We start from the raw sequence: 13,500 nt of genomic DNA on the forward strand, positions 1-13,500 counted from the left end.
AGAAAGTCAGAATGCATCCCCTTTTAGTTTAAAACTATTACCCCTCACCCCATTGCTATGGGCCCCTCAGAAAGATCTTCTAATTTCAGACCATTGTTACTGACCCAAATAACCACGCTGCACACAGCTGAACCCAGCATCCAGAGGGAGAAACTCAGGTCAGCAGACAATTACAAGAGTAGAGACCCCTGCAAGCACCACAGCCTTCCCATTCCTTACCCCAGCCCATTAATGCAGAAACTTTCCTTACAAAGGAACGTTTTATTTTTAGCACACAAAGATTCAGAATCTGATAACCTAGACTAGCATTTTTCCATTCTAGACAACCTGGCTTTAAGAATAACAGCACACAACAAAGTCTCGTGAGCAGACTTCAAAACCTTCTTAAAATGGAAATGTTTAGAACCCATTAGAGCAATGCAACAACACACCAACAAGGGAAAATAAGCATAGCAAATGCTGAACATCACTAAACCATTCTTCATGTGGTCTCATTTCAATTTAGTTTTCCAAGAACACTAAGAAGCACTAAGTGTAACACTAAGTATTACACTTCTAAGAAGCTGTAATACAGCTTCAATTCCAACCTAATAAGGGAAGACAAAACTTCACATTTCACCCCCCAAACCATTTTGTTTTTACTGTTATTTTGTTTTGTGTTGGTGTTTGGGCATGGATTTTTTTTTTTGTCCTCCCTTTCTCCCCCTTGTTTTTTAACATGTGTACTGTAAAGTAGGTAAACACTTATGGGAATGTAGGAAAAAGAGAGTTTGAATTTTGAACAGTTGCTGAGACCTTACCATTGGAACAAATCGTATGCCCTGCAAACTTTTCAGAAGACTGATCCACAAAGGCTTGTTTAGAAACATCATGATCTGTATCCACTCTGGAATACTAAATGCAGATGATAATGATTTACAATTGAGAAAAAAAATTCATAGGTCAGCCTTAAGAATGATCTGAGACTGGATGCAGTTGTGGCATGCTTGTGACTCTGGGGGCCTTTACTTGACCCTGGGAAGGAAACCCTACTGTCAGGAATAAAAGTTTCCACCAAACATCTACTGAAAAATTATTCTCTGATGGGTGACTTAGTATCAAATGACACACATTCTGATGAGCTTTAACAATTGCCATTTTCTCTAGATGAAATCCAGGCAAGTAAAAAAAAAAAGTCTCATTTCTATAATACAGTGAATATTGACATAGCTGAAAGGACTACCAGAAAAAAATCCCACCAGTGCTCCCTCCTACGTCAGACCTTTTAATAAATAAATAATCTGAAAGGAGAGATTAAGAAAATAAACTTCCCACAAATTGTATAAATGGCTGTCATTTGTTTTTCGCTCCGTTATATTTTTTACGCAAATGCCAAGTCTGGTATTTGCTTTGACAGAGCCTGCATGCAAAACAACGTCTCCCATATGGCAGCCTTCACTTGTACAGCTGATCAGGATTAATGCAACTTGGATGACCACGTCAAGGAGGACATGACTGTCCAGAACGAACAGTACAATCCAGAGTTTTCAAAATAAAATCATTACAGCTCAAGACATAAAACACAGAAGACTCTTAGAGCTAAACACAACAATGCTGAACTGCAAACAGTTTTAAAGACTGACAACAGCACCAAATAACTATCCTCGCTGTGCAGTACAATTTGTGTTTATTGTTTACAGATAAATCACAAGATAAACATTTTGGGGCAGATAGATTACAAGGACTGACAAGAGAGAAAAAAATTACACTGACGTCTACAACTGATGCAAATGGGAACATTAAGTTTAAATTGAGGACTTTTACCATATGAAAGCAAAGGAACAAATACTATTTTGAACAATGAATTAAATTTAGAGCAAATCCACAAAAGAAACAGTCATAAATGTTTACAATGCCCACACTCTGAATTAAATTACTATTTTCCAGTTGGATTTTTGCCATCCTCCCAAAGACCCTTGTATATACCTATATCATCTGATTCACTATTCTTTTTGCTACAATGACTGATTGTCAACATACTGAAACAGCAGACAATGCTAATTCTTAGTAAAAGCACTTCTCACTACTTACATGTCCCTTTACCATGGGTTCTAAGACAGCAGTATTTCTTACTGTTTCACTGGCAAATTTCTATGTATCAGACACCTTTCTGACACCTCTCAAGATGAAAGGTATGTAAGGAAAGAGGAAAAGTAAAAGAAGAGAAAAAGCAAAGCTTTGCGTTGGCACAGCCTAGCAGCTAGACAACCTAGCTAGACAACCTAGACAAAGCATATTCAAGAAAAACAAATGGATAATTTCTCTTCATCCAATCCCTGTAACTCAAATTGCATATTGTTTTCAAACTTCCACATCTCATCCCCTACACAGGCTTCCACAACAAAAAGGAGCTGGTAAAATGTTTTATGACACAAAGAAAGGAATCAGCTCCCTTCACAGGTCTACATAATGGATTCCCAAAAACGTGCTTTGGGTGAGCAAGGTCTGTAAAGAACATGACTGATTTTACAGCCATGTCTCATTCAACTTCTGGCTGTGGTATTACTAGAGAAGTAGTAAAACACTACAAATACAAAGGTAAGGTAATACCTTAAGGTATTTGTAGTGTTTTACTACTTCTCTAGTAAATTTCTCATGTCCCTCTCCCCTTCCGTTCCTCTTCTGTCATCCTTTCCCAAGTGGATAACACACTTAGTTTTCTCTTCAATTTAGCTTCTTAGTACCTTAGTCGCATCCTATTATATTCTGTAAGATTGATTTATGTTCCACACCCTTTGAATCAATCTCTTACACATAAGGTCTTGTGGGAGAAGGTCACAAGCCATCTGAAAGCAAGTACTTTATTGCGAAACTTCCAGGTAATGACACACAGTAAGAACATCTAGTAACATTTAAAGAATGCAAATAACTGATCTTCAAAGGCAGAGTATCTACAGTTGCTCATAGCAGACTTCTCAAAGGAAGTGTAGCTTTGCCTGTGAGCAGCTATAAAAACTTCAGTGATGACTAATACAATTTTTGCATTATGATATGAAAACAACCCACTGCTAATACAGCACCATGTTCATTACTGATAAATGTGTGGTATTACCCCAAGAAGGAGACAAGCCAGTTTCTTTACTCACCCTTACAAGGCTGGGAGCAATACATGAGCATGGTATCTTGACATTCTTGAGGCACTTTTCGTGAGACATGAAGTTGCAAACTGTGGAAATAAAATAAGAACCATGAGCAACTCTTCAGAAGCAAGGGGCTTTAAGAAACACAATCAAACAAAACCAAAAATGGAGTCAAATACAATTAGGAATACATCTTTTTTAACACATTTGCTATCCCCTAGGTTTGAGAACATACACAACTGTCACACCCTGAGCAGTGCATGCACTCCAAGTTGTTTTGCTACTAAGATGCTGGCAATGGAAAAGGAAGGACAGCTTATCCCAGAACAGTACAAGCCTAACACAAGTCATGTCCTCCCACACTCTCTCTCTCCATGAGCATCAAAATGTGTTCTTAAATTTAAAAAAAAGTTTTAAACAGTTCAAAACAGCTCTTTGATGTAGCCAAAGCAAAAGGACATGTTTGCAAGTAAATTATTCTACAAGCTAGTGCATGTGACATAAATGTGAGAAAACAAAGTATTGTTACAAACTGATAATAGTAGATGAAGGTTGCCAATTATAGGGGCTTTGAAAGTCAAGAGTAACTAACTATTTCTTTTATTACAGGTTTATAATTTCATCCAAGCTCCACAAAGCATGCTTTCAAGCATGACAATGTTTTAAAAGATCATTTCTCATGGAGGGGATATTTTTCACAGCTTCTTCCCATGAATTTGCATTACATTAAGCTATGTGAAGAAAATAAGGAATTCTTCATTTCATTCTCACCACCTCTGATTAATTAGAAACTAATAAGCCATGCCGCTATGGATTTAGAGTCCTCTTTCTTTCAGAATTAATCTCCACCAGTTCAAGCGTGAAGCCTTGTGCAGGCGCTCGGCTCCCAACCTCTTCAGCAGAAGCTCAGACCTCTCCCAGTGCCAGGGGAGAAGACCACTTGCCAGCAGCAACTGTTGCTTTCCCAAGTATCTGACAACACCCCAGGTGCTTCAAATTTCCCATCTGCAGTCCACTGTTGCCACTGGCTGTATGCGCTAGTTCCACCAAAAGCAGTCCTTTTCCTTTCCTCCCCTTTCTCCAGCTCATTGACTTTTAATTGCACACTTCTCCTTCCAGGCCAACTGAAGCATTAAAATCCAGGTCCACTTCTCTAAACAGCTTATTGCTAGCCCACACTAAGTAAATTTTCCTTCTAGTAGCACAAAAAGGATGACACCTTTCCTTTTGGCACCCATCTTAATATGAGCAGTAAGCACTTTTTTTTTCATTAATCTACAAGTCAGAAAAAGAAGCACTGCAAGTCACTACTGTGTTCAAACGTGTTATTCATCATTCATGGTTGAACCCAGAATGGTTACTGCACTGATGAAATAAAGTGGGAAGGAACAGAACCAAATCTTCTGCTGGGTGCTATGAAGTGTTACGTGCATCTCTAAGGTTTATGGCTGTTTCCAACAAAATAAGGCAGATCAGGGAAAGAAACAGTCAAAGAAAGGATGATGAAGCGGATTCTTGCAGCTGCAAATGCAGTTGCTTAACAGATTTGGAGGTGATCTCTATGGTGGGGAGGAGCACACAGCCTACCAGTGCAGAGGAAACCAAAGTCATCATCCAGGCAGAGGAGAGATGTATCTCCTGCTCCAGAAAACAAGTATGAGTCTATACAGAGAACTGGTGCATCCTCGTTGCTGATATGTGTTTTCTCAACATGGACATAGAGGTAATATAACGATAACATAATTAAACTTGCTCCTTCCTTAGGTGTCAGCAGTATTTCTACTGATGCTCTTAGGAAGGTCACCTGCTTGTGGTGAGAGCAGGTCTGTAGAAGCTACAGGAGAAAAGGGTCAAAGGCCACCTGCCCATGCCCACCTATAGTCTGAAATTTGTCACTCATACTCTGAAGACATCTGCCTCAGTCACTTGTTTAGGTAATCTTGTCACTGTCTCAGAGTGGTGCCCAAAGTTTATCTGACCTGGTTAGGTGAGGGGAAATGCCCTCTGAAGGCAGAAGTGTTGTGACAAAGGCTCTCATGGCTCTGACCCATGAAAAGCAGAGTATGAAGCTTCAAATATAAACAAGCAAGTGTCAAGAATTTAATAAAAAGGTGAAAGCTAGTCAAAGAGGAATCAGCAGTGACTAATGAAATTCAGAGTAATGACACAGTTTTACCGCATTTTTCTAGTTCAGAAGCAGGTTGGCTAGAAAGGAAAGCAGAGAGCATGGTGGTGCAGATTGATCACAGGAATTTTCTGATCTGCAAGATGCAGCAGGCAACTGAAGTCTGGAAGACTACCCTCTCTAAGTGGCTATTAGATTTAAGTGCACACAAACTCAATGCACAAGTCAACTGAGCCCTACCCAAATACCCTAGGGAATTCAGACAACCAGCTCATGGAAAAGATGTTCCTCCCATGGACTTTGAGAGGTGTTCTCTACTTACTTAGACAACCCAAGTCAGTCCACATACCACACCCCAAGCCAATCAGTACCACAACTTTATCTTTGCACCGACAAATCCAGCAAAACATGGTCCTGTATAAAGACAGTAACATATGGCTCAGATAAGGAAATATCTCATGACACAGAAAAGCATACTAAGTCAGCAACTTCAGAGAATCAGTAAAACCAAACAGTGAAGGAATGTTTCAGACAAGGAGCAAAATAGGAAGGTGCATAAAGGTTTTAATTGTTTGAATGCATACAGAAGAAGACAACACAGAAAAGAATTAGCTTCCTAAAATGTCAGCCAGAAAATTGAAGCATTTGCAAATAATCAAATTAAGAAATATCAGGAGACAAACAGCAGGAGATAAACAGTGCCCAAACATAGAAGGTAACATTCTCAGTGAAAGATTTTCACATGTTTTTCAGGAGCTACTCACACAACTCCTCCTCCGCTTGTCACATTCCTCATGGGGTGAAATTACTCCTACAAGTCATCAATTTGTTTATATTTTGCACATTCACACAGAAAGAAGAAAACCCAAAATGGCAGCAAACAGAAGCATTAACAATATTAGGGGGTGGGGAGGGGAGGTGGCAGAATCCTACATTTGTATCAATAGTCCCAGAGAGGCTTAATTAGGTCTTAAGTTCAGACAGCTAGGAGAGGTTTTGTGGGTTTTAAGGGGTGACCTTTCATTAGGAAAAACAAGCCAGAAGACACTCTGTGTGAAGTTTCAGTAGATGAAATGCAGAATTCTGAGGAAACAGCATTTAAAGGAAGAGGACGGGTGAATCTTTGAAAGGATGAAGATTTCTTGATCCATACAAACTAGGTGATGAGCTAGCTACAAGCAGACACATTTATGGGATGTCTAAGTCAAAAGAAAGCCATTCAATTGCAGCTTTCAGACACAGTACAAAACATTTACTTAAAGGTTTAGGGGGTTTTATAGAGGTCTCTCCAAGCATCTGGTCAGGCATACTGCACCAACCATATTTGATAAGTTTACCTAGAGGCCTTCTGCTATTCAATTAAAAATTACTTCCTTCTTGTGAAAAATTAGGTTTTGCCAATGCTCAGCAAGAAGCCATCTGGACATCGGGCATCACAATGCTGCTGTCTGTCCACATGGAGCACAAGATCTGGCTTTACAGCAGGCTCTGCCCATAAGCAATCATTTCCTGGGTCACGTTTCCTACCACATTCTGTTTGACTTGGTGTTTTAATAAAGGCCATGTGTACATATGGCAACTCATGGAAGGTACAGCCAGCACCTTTCCAAAGCACACTTGAAAAGAAACAGAAAACATGTCTCTCCAACAAGGCAGGACATAAAAGCTGGGAATCACAGTAACTCATGAACTGTGTAACACTTCTTAGAAAAAGGATGGCTATTTATACCCTCCAATATGTCACACTTTTTCCACATAAGCATTTTTCTCTCTGTTCTCAAGACAGACTTCAAACCAGAATCCAAAACTAGGAAGAAGGAAACAGTGAATTATGCCCTGTAGGGACTCTATCTATATATTGGTGTCCTGTGCAAATGGTGAGAATTCTGGGTGAGAATTGCTCATGAAATATCAAATATAACACATAAGCTTCTCCCCCTTTTGAAGAGACCACTCAGTCCTGAGGAAAAGTCTAGGTGGTGTTAAAAATTACTTTTGTTTCCTCTTTGGGAAAATACTCACCATAATTCAGTTCTGGTGTTTCTTAAACAGAAATTTATTTGTATATTTGTATTTTAACATGTTAGGTCTTATTTTTTTCTTTTATCTTTAACACTGAAGTCTAACTTTGCATTTGCTAAACATTTTAATAAGTAGAATTATCAAATTGCTCTCCAGGGAGGATAATTTTTTTCTTTTTTTTTTTTACAATAAATTTTTCGTTTCTGGAAAATTTAAGTGCAATGCATTAAAGAACATACACAGCTTATTAATGTGGATATAAATACAACTAAATTAAGTGCAGTAATTCTCTGAGGCATCTTGTTAAATGTAAGACTTGGAAAAAGTCCCTGTCTTGGACAGTTTACTAGAACAAATGGCCTGATATATGTAGGAGTATTACATAAATGGAAAATCTCTACAGTCCTCTACAAAAAGCCCTATAAATGTACATAGATTACATGAAAGAATTACACGGGGACTAAAATAAAGTAGAGAAAGGAAAATGTCACGTTCAGGATCTAACGCTGCATCAGACACCTACAGACTCAGCAGCAGCTCAGCCATTGCACAGAGAGAACCAGCAAGCTGACTTTATGCTGTGGCACAGAGGTGGCTTTTCTGCCACTCCTCCCCAGTCTTCTCCTAACAACGTCTAGCATTCAAGTTGCCTTTCTTTGACAATTACACAAGGGGCACACATTTCCCTTAATGCACCATGACAACTCTAAGACCCTTTCCTGCCTATCTGTAAAAGCTGACTAAAGACTCAGCAGCTTGTGAGAGAACTTTTCCTCCCCTTCAGAACCATCACTTTACATTCAACCACCCCAAGCAATAAAATGAGACTGAAATATACTTCTGTAATCCTCAGCAGCTGGTGTCAGCGTGAGCTCTCATCTCACCACTGGCCTTTGTAGAGGAGGTTGTGGACTGTTAATGGAAGAGCTGAGAAGCACAATCCCCCACAATGCCACAAATCCATGTGCAGCCTTGACTGAGTTCCTTGCTTTCCTCTATTGCTTTTATCTGACACCCAGACCCACGCACACAGTCAGTGTGTTTTTATTTTAGCATTTCACACACTGTGAATGCCAACTTTCAGTTCCAGTGGGAACCTTCCATACACAATATCTTTGTTTATATGTGTCTTCTACTAAGATGCTCAGAAAAGCAAGGCTAAGAAAAGGCTGTGGTTATGGTTACCAGCTGGCTCTGGCACTAGATTTGGGTGGCCAGGGGAATGTTGTTTATATCTTCCTAAGCACATGAAAATTTTACAGGATGAAATAAAATGAAGTTTCTACCAGGTGAAATATTGAACAGTTTGGGTTTTTCAACAACAGGTGTCTAGAAGTGTTATAGATTATCTAAATACCTCATCTTAAAAAGGTTATTTTTAACAAAAAAAGTTGAAAAAACATGGACAAAGTCCTCATTGCGTATCTAAAGTGTAACTTAACTCCTACAGTGAAGTGTGTCTCTGTACTCACAAGTAAACTTCCACATCCCAAGAATGTCTGTAGTCCTTTTCCATGTGACAACCTTCAGCCCTTTATTGTATTTCACATATCAAATGAAACTCATCTGTAGTCACATCCTTCTTTTTTCATCTGAACAAGTTCCAGCAGCTGTAAGAAGCAACGTTTTCTACCAAAGAATGATAATTCTCTGAAAAGAAAGATCTGTGCCCCTTAACACTTCCCACCACATATTTCCAGACTTAGCTGTCATGAGACTGCAGCAAGCCACAAATGGCCCAAGCTCTGATTGCCACAAAAGGGTACACAAGAAGTCCAGAAGGTGTACATGAGAAGTCTAGCTCCCCACAGGTGGCAAAAGGACACGTACCTTGTGGTGGCTTTGGCCAGAGCCTGCATTGATAGCAGGTGGTTCCAAGAGCCAACAGTGTCATGACTGCAAACTCCAGGGTGACAAGCACCAAGGGTAGGATTTAGTTTTTGTTTCCCAGAAAATGGATTCAGTGGACCTCTTGGAAAGGTGACAGCATAGGCATCTTTTACCTTACCACTCGCCTGGTGCAACAGAGCAGCAACCTCTGCAACAAATGACATTTGGGAGCAGTTTCCTCAGAGCAGAAGGATGTGCAGGATTCAGTGGACCTCTTGGAAAGGTGACAGCATAGGCATCTTTTACCTTACCACTCGCCTGGTGCAACAGAGCAGCAACCTCTGCAACAAATGACATTTGGGAGCAGTTTCCTCAGAGCAGAAGGATGTGCAGGGCAGTTTCAAGCCTTGTGCCTTCACAGCAAGCATGGCTATGTTTCAAATGCAACAGGTACTACAGAGAGAATAATGGCTCTTACCATTTACTCCAGAGGGGTAATTCATTCCAGCAGAGACTATTGAATTTATTTTCAATACTTCCAGTAATTTTCATTTTCAGTAGCTCCAGTAAAGAGAGCATTACTGCTAAGAGTGCACTACAGCTACATATGACTATACAGTCTGTAGAGCTAGGGTCAGATTCTCACGTGCTGTAAATCAGCACAACTACTTTCAGTTTGCTAAAGCATAACAATTTACCAAAGTCAAAGATTTCTAACTTCAAGTCAATATACCAGATTATAAATTTGACCATGTAGCATTCATCTTGTTTTTATCAAAATGAAATAATGAATTAAGGGTAAAACATTACCAGGCTTTCTGTAAAGCTTAGTGCTTTGAACAGACAGCCATCAGTACTTCTAGCAATATAAATATTACTCATAAACAGACGCAATTATTATGAATCTTTGTTCCATAAGTCACCAACTTATATAAGGCATTCAACCATCCAGAATAAGAGAAAGTATTTGAATTTGCATACACTAGAGCCTTTAAAGTAGTTATTCTCACCCCTCCCCTCACTGAAAAAAAAAAACCACAAACAAAACAAGATAGTGCTCACCAACTGAAAAAACAGCTTTTTTTAAGGGCACTGTCAATCACTGCTAGAATATGAGAAAACAAGATGTTCTTTTACTGTCCCTCTTATTCAGGAAAGAGATGTAAATACTTGTTCAGTCCAGCCAATATCCCCAGGGTTGCCCTGAAACACAGTAGAGCTCTCTGCTTTCTGGTGGGTCTGCAAACCAAACCGCTTTACTCCAGGAGCTGGAAAGGCTTTCAAAATTCCCAATTTGTTTGCCATGATTCACAGAGATGCCACAACTTCCACTTTGGTTCTGCCAGGATGCATAGTCATGAAATTGCAGCACTGGCTTATGCAAAGAAGCTGTTGATGACTGCTTGGGGAAGGAAGATGGGTACGGAAGTGCTGAACATGGAAGAATCAGCTTGCCCCAATTAGTTAATAAAAGTGCCCCACGCACACCAAGGCAAAGATGGCCACTGCAGGAGGCACAGCTACTGCAGCATGCTTAAAAGACGGAAGGAGGAAGGACAACTGCCTGCAGATGGACAGAGGAAAACAAACAAGAAATCTAGCGAAGCCAGGGAGTAAACCGAAGCTTCAAAGCTGTTATGCAAGACAACAATAACAGTCTCTACTTTCCAAACAATGAATCAGTGGGACTTAAAGGGCATATCAGCACCAAGACAATTCAGCCTCAGTCAATCTAACTCTTTCAAAACAAAGTTTTATTTTGGTCAAAAGTAAGTAGGTTATTTCCTCTGCTCTACCTGCTCTTCCATAGCATGTGCCTGATTTAACAGAAGCCAAAATACAGGTTTAATCCACCTCTCTCCTTCAGGGGTTTTATCACTCCCTTCTGAAGTTGTCCTTGGTGTGCAAGCAGGCTTATTTTGTTCATCAGGACTGCCTCTGCGTTCACTGAAGAGATCCATTGACAGTTAAAAGACAATAGCTTTCAGAAAATGCCCACGGGCTAATTAGTCACAGATTGGAGAAAAATATTTTTATTTTTTTCTATGACAGTGTTCTTAAATTATATCAAAAACACCAGACTGCTTATCCAGACAGGATCATTCAAGCTGGTGGAGCAGTCACTATTTTCAGGAGTAACTTAAAAGCAACACTTTCATTTTACTGGAAGTTTGTGGGACTCAATTTTTACATTTGTTACACAGCTTTGAGCTACTTTTCCATTGTAGCAGCTTGCCAACATAGACGCATTTAGCTTTTCATTTACAACTGTGACCACAGGCCAGTCTGAATACTGTGACTATTCACTGAAAGGAATGCTGGATGCAGCACATGGACTTCACCAGCTTATTTCCCAATTCAGCAGAAACATGCAAAGACCTGTATGCAATAATGGTGTGCTCTCTCAGACAAAAACACAGCCTAGTTTAGGCTTAGAGTTCTGTTGTGCAATGCTTGCTAAATGTCACCAGGAAAGCTGTCATTGAAGCTTTGGTCTTCCCAAAACATTTCAAACTATGGTGAGAGAGGAATGGAAAAATCTCTGAAATCTTTAAGAAGTTGAGCATTAAAAAGACTCCTTTCCGTTCCTTTCTCACTGTGGTGAGAAACTTCAGGCTTTGCTTACAGTGTGCTTGACACTACACTGTAAATCCTCTTCTTCAGAAAATCCAAAAGAAATTAAAACTTTGTTAAGGTTTTCCAGAGACCTGCCGAGTATCCTTATAGTTCACTTGTATTTGACAGCTCTTTTCTCTCTCTGGGATTCTCTGGTCTTGTCAACTAACCAGTCATATTTGCTTCTGCTTTAAATGGAGATACCAGTATATACCCTGTTTGATAAAAATGCAGTTTGCCTCCACACTATGTGAATTGCCTTGCACTTTATATTCCCAGAATTATCTGCATGAGACCACCTTCTCTTTATAGGTACAGATACTGCAAAGAAATGCTTTTGTAGCATCTGACCTCTATAATTTCAAGGCAACACATCTGAATTCCTATTCATTTGTATTTCAAATATGCTGGTAGAAAATAACAAAGTAACAAGACAAGTGAAAATAAGACAAGCTACTTATTAAGAAAACAGTCAGATAAGTTTGGTGATATACTTGAAATGTCAATCATTTGGTTATAGTAGGTTTGCTTGTATTGTACTAGCCTCACAAAACACCTGGGCTACATAAGCCCTTCTCACTCTCTCATCCCTGAAGCCTACAACACTGCGTCTTGCTTCTCCAACCTCCTGGTACTGTAAAACGAGTACTGACAAATGAACTAAAGGAACCCCACTTGCCAAAACAGAACTCTCTCCATCTTCCCATCTCCTGACTTTACCCAGAGCAGGTTTCTTAGATACTGCTAAGCAGGAAAATCCAGAACACCAACAGCTGGAGACAAAGGCACCTACACTGTGTGCTCAGTCCCACCAAGGCTTCGTATTTCAAGGAGAAAACTGCACAGAGAAGTTGTACCACAGTAGCAAAAGCAGCTATCTCCGTTTGGCCAAGAGGCTTTTCTAACTCCACAGCCATCAGAAAATCTAGACACCCTACCAGCTATGTCTATGCACAGAAGAGGGTCTATCCACTCCAGTTAGGATGCTGCAGTCCACTCTCTTTCCAGTCTGTACAGTATGGCCAAGTGAATATGGGCTGAGGTGTGAACAGAAAGAAAGCAGCACTGCTGAGAAGCACTTGGGAATGTCAGTGGACAAAAAACTGAGAAAGGAGGTGATTCTTAACTTTTGCTCTGCTCTCATGAGGCCCTGCCTGGAACACTGCATCCATCCCTAAGATCTTGAGCACAGGAAAGAATGGATACATTTGAACGGGTCTGAAAGAAGGGCCACAAAAAATATCACATGGCTGGAGCACCTCTCCTATGAGAGGCTGAGACACTTGGGATTGTTCAGCCTGGAAAGTGAAGGCACCAATGAGACTCTTAGTGCCACTTTTTAATATTTAAATGGGACATATAAGAAAGATAGCAGGGCCCATTGCAATAGGACAAGAGGTAATACTTTTAAACTAGAAGAGGGTAGATTTGAACTGGGGGTAAGGAAGAAATTTGGTATGATACGGGTGGTGAAACACTGGCACAGCTTGTCCAGAGAGCTGATAGATGCCTCATCTCTGGAAACATTCAAGGTCAGGTTGAAGAGGCCTTTGAGCAACCTGATCTAGTTGAGACAATCCCTGCTTATTGTGTGGGATGTGTGGGAGTGGGGTGTTGGGCTAGATAATCCTGAAGAGCACTTCCAGCCCAAACTATTCTGTGATACTGTTCTGTGAAATTTTATGAGAAAGAGGAGTTCTGCATAGACTTTTTTCCCTCTTAAAAGACAGCTGGATCAGACTCACCACCAGTGAAGTTAGGATGAACACAGAGTTTCAGAGGCGTGCA

The 13,500-nt window shown here is 40.1% G+C and overlaps 1 protein-coding gene across 2 annotated transcripts in view; it reads right to left on the bottom strand.

The window, feature by feature from the left end:
• The window catches only part of DGKQ (diacylglycerol kinase theta), an 89,335-nt gene that overhangs the window by 62,476 nt on the left and 13,359 nt on the right, over nucleotides 1-13,500 (bottom strand). For both annotated transcript variants that reach the window (XR_011678839.1, XM_071424571.1), the window contains exon 2: nucleotides 3,126-3,205. Coding sequence is in view for 1 of the 2 variants with exons in the window: in XM_071424571.1 (XP_071280672.1) it covers nucleotides 3,126-3,205 (80 nt within the window). In the remaining variant the exon portion in view is untranslated. The remainder of the gene's footprint in view (nucleotides 1-3,125; nucleotides 3,206-13,500) is intronic.

The sequence above is a fragment of the Agelaius tricolor genome, unplaced genomic scaffold (assembly GCF_023055355.1).
Source record: "Agelaius tricolor isolate 1412-34295 unplaced genomic scaffold, bAgeTri1.0.p SCAF_4, whole genome shotgun sequence".
In the NCBI taxonomy this organism is placed as follows: domain Eukaryota; kingdom Metazoa; phylum Chordata; class Aves; order Passeriformes; family Icteridae; genus Agelaius; species Agelaius tricolor.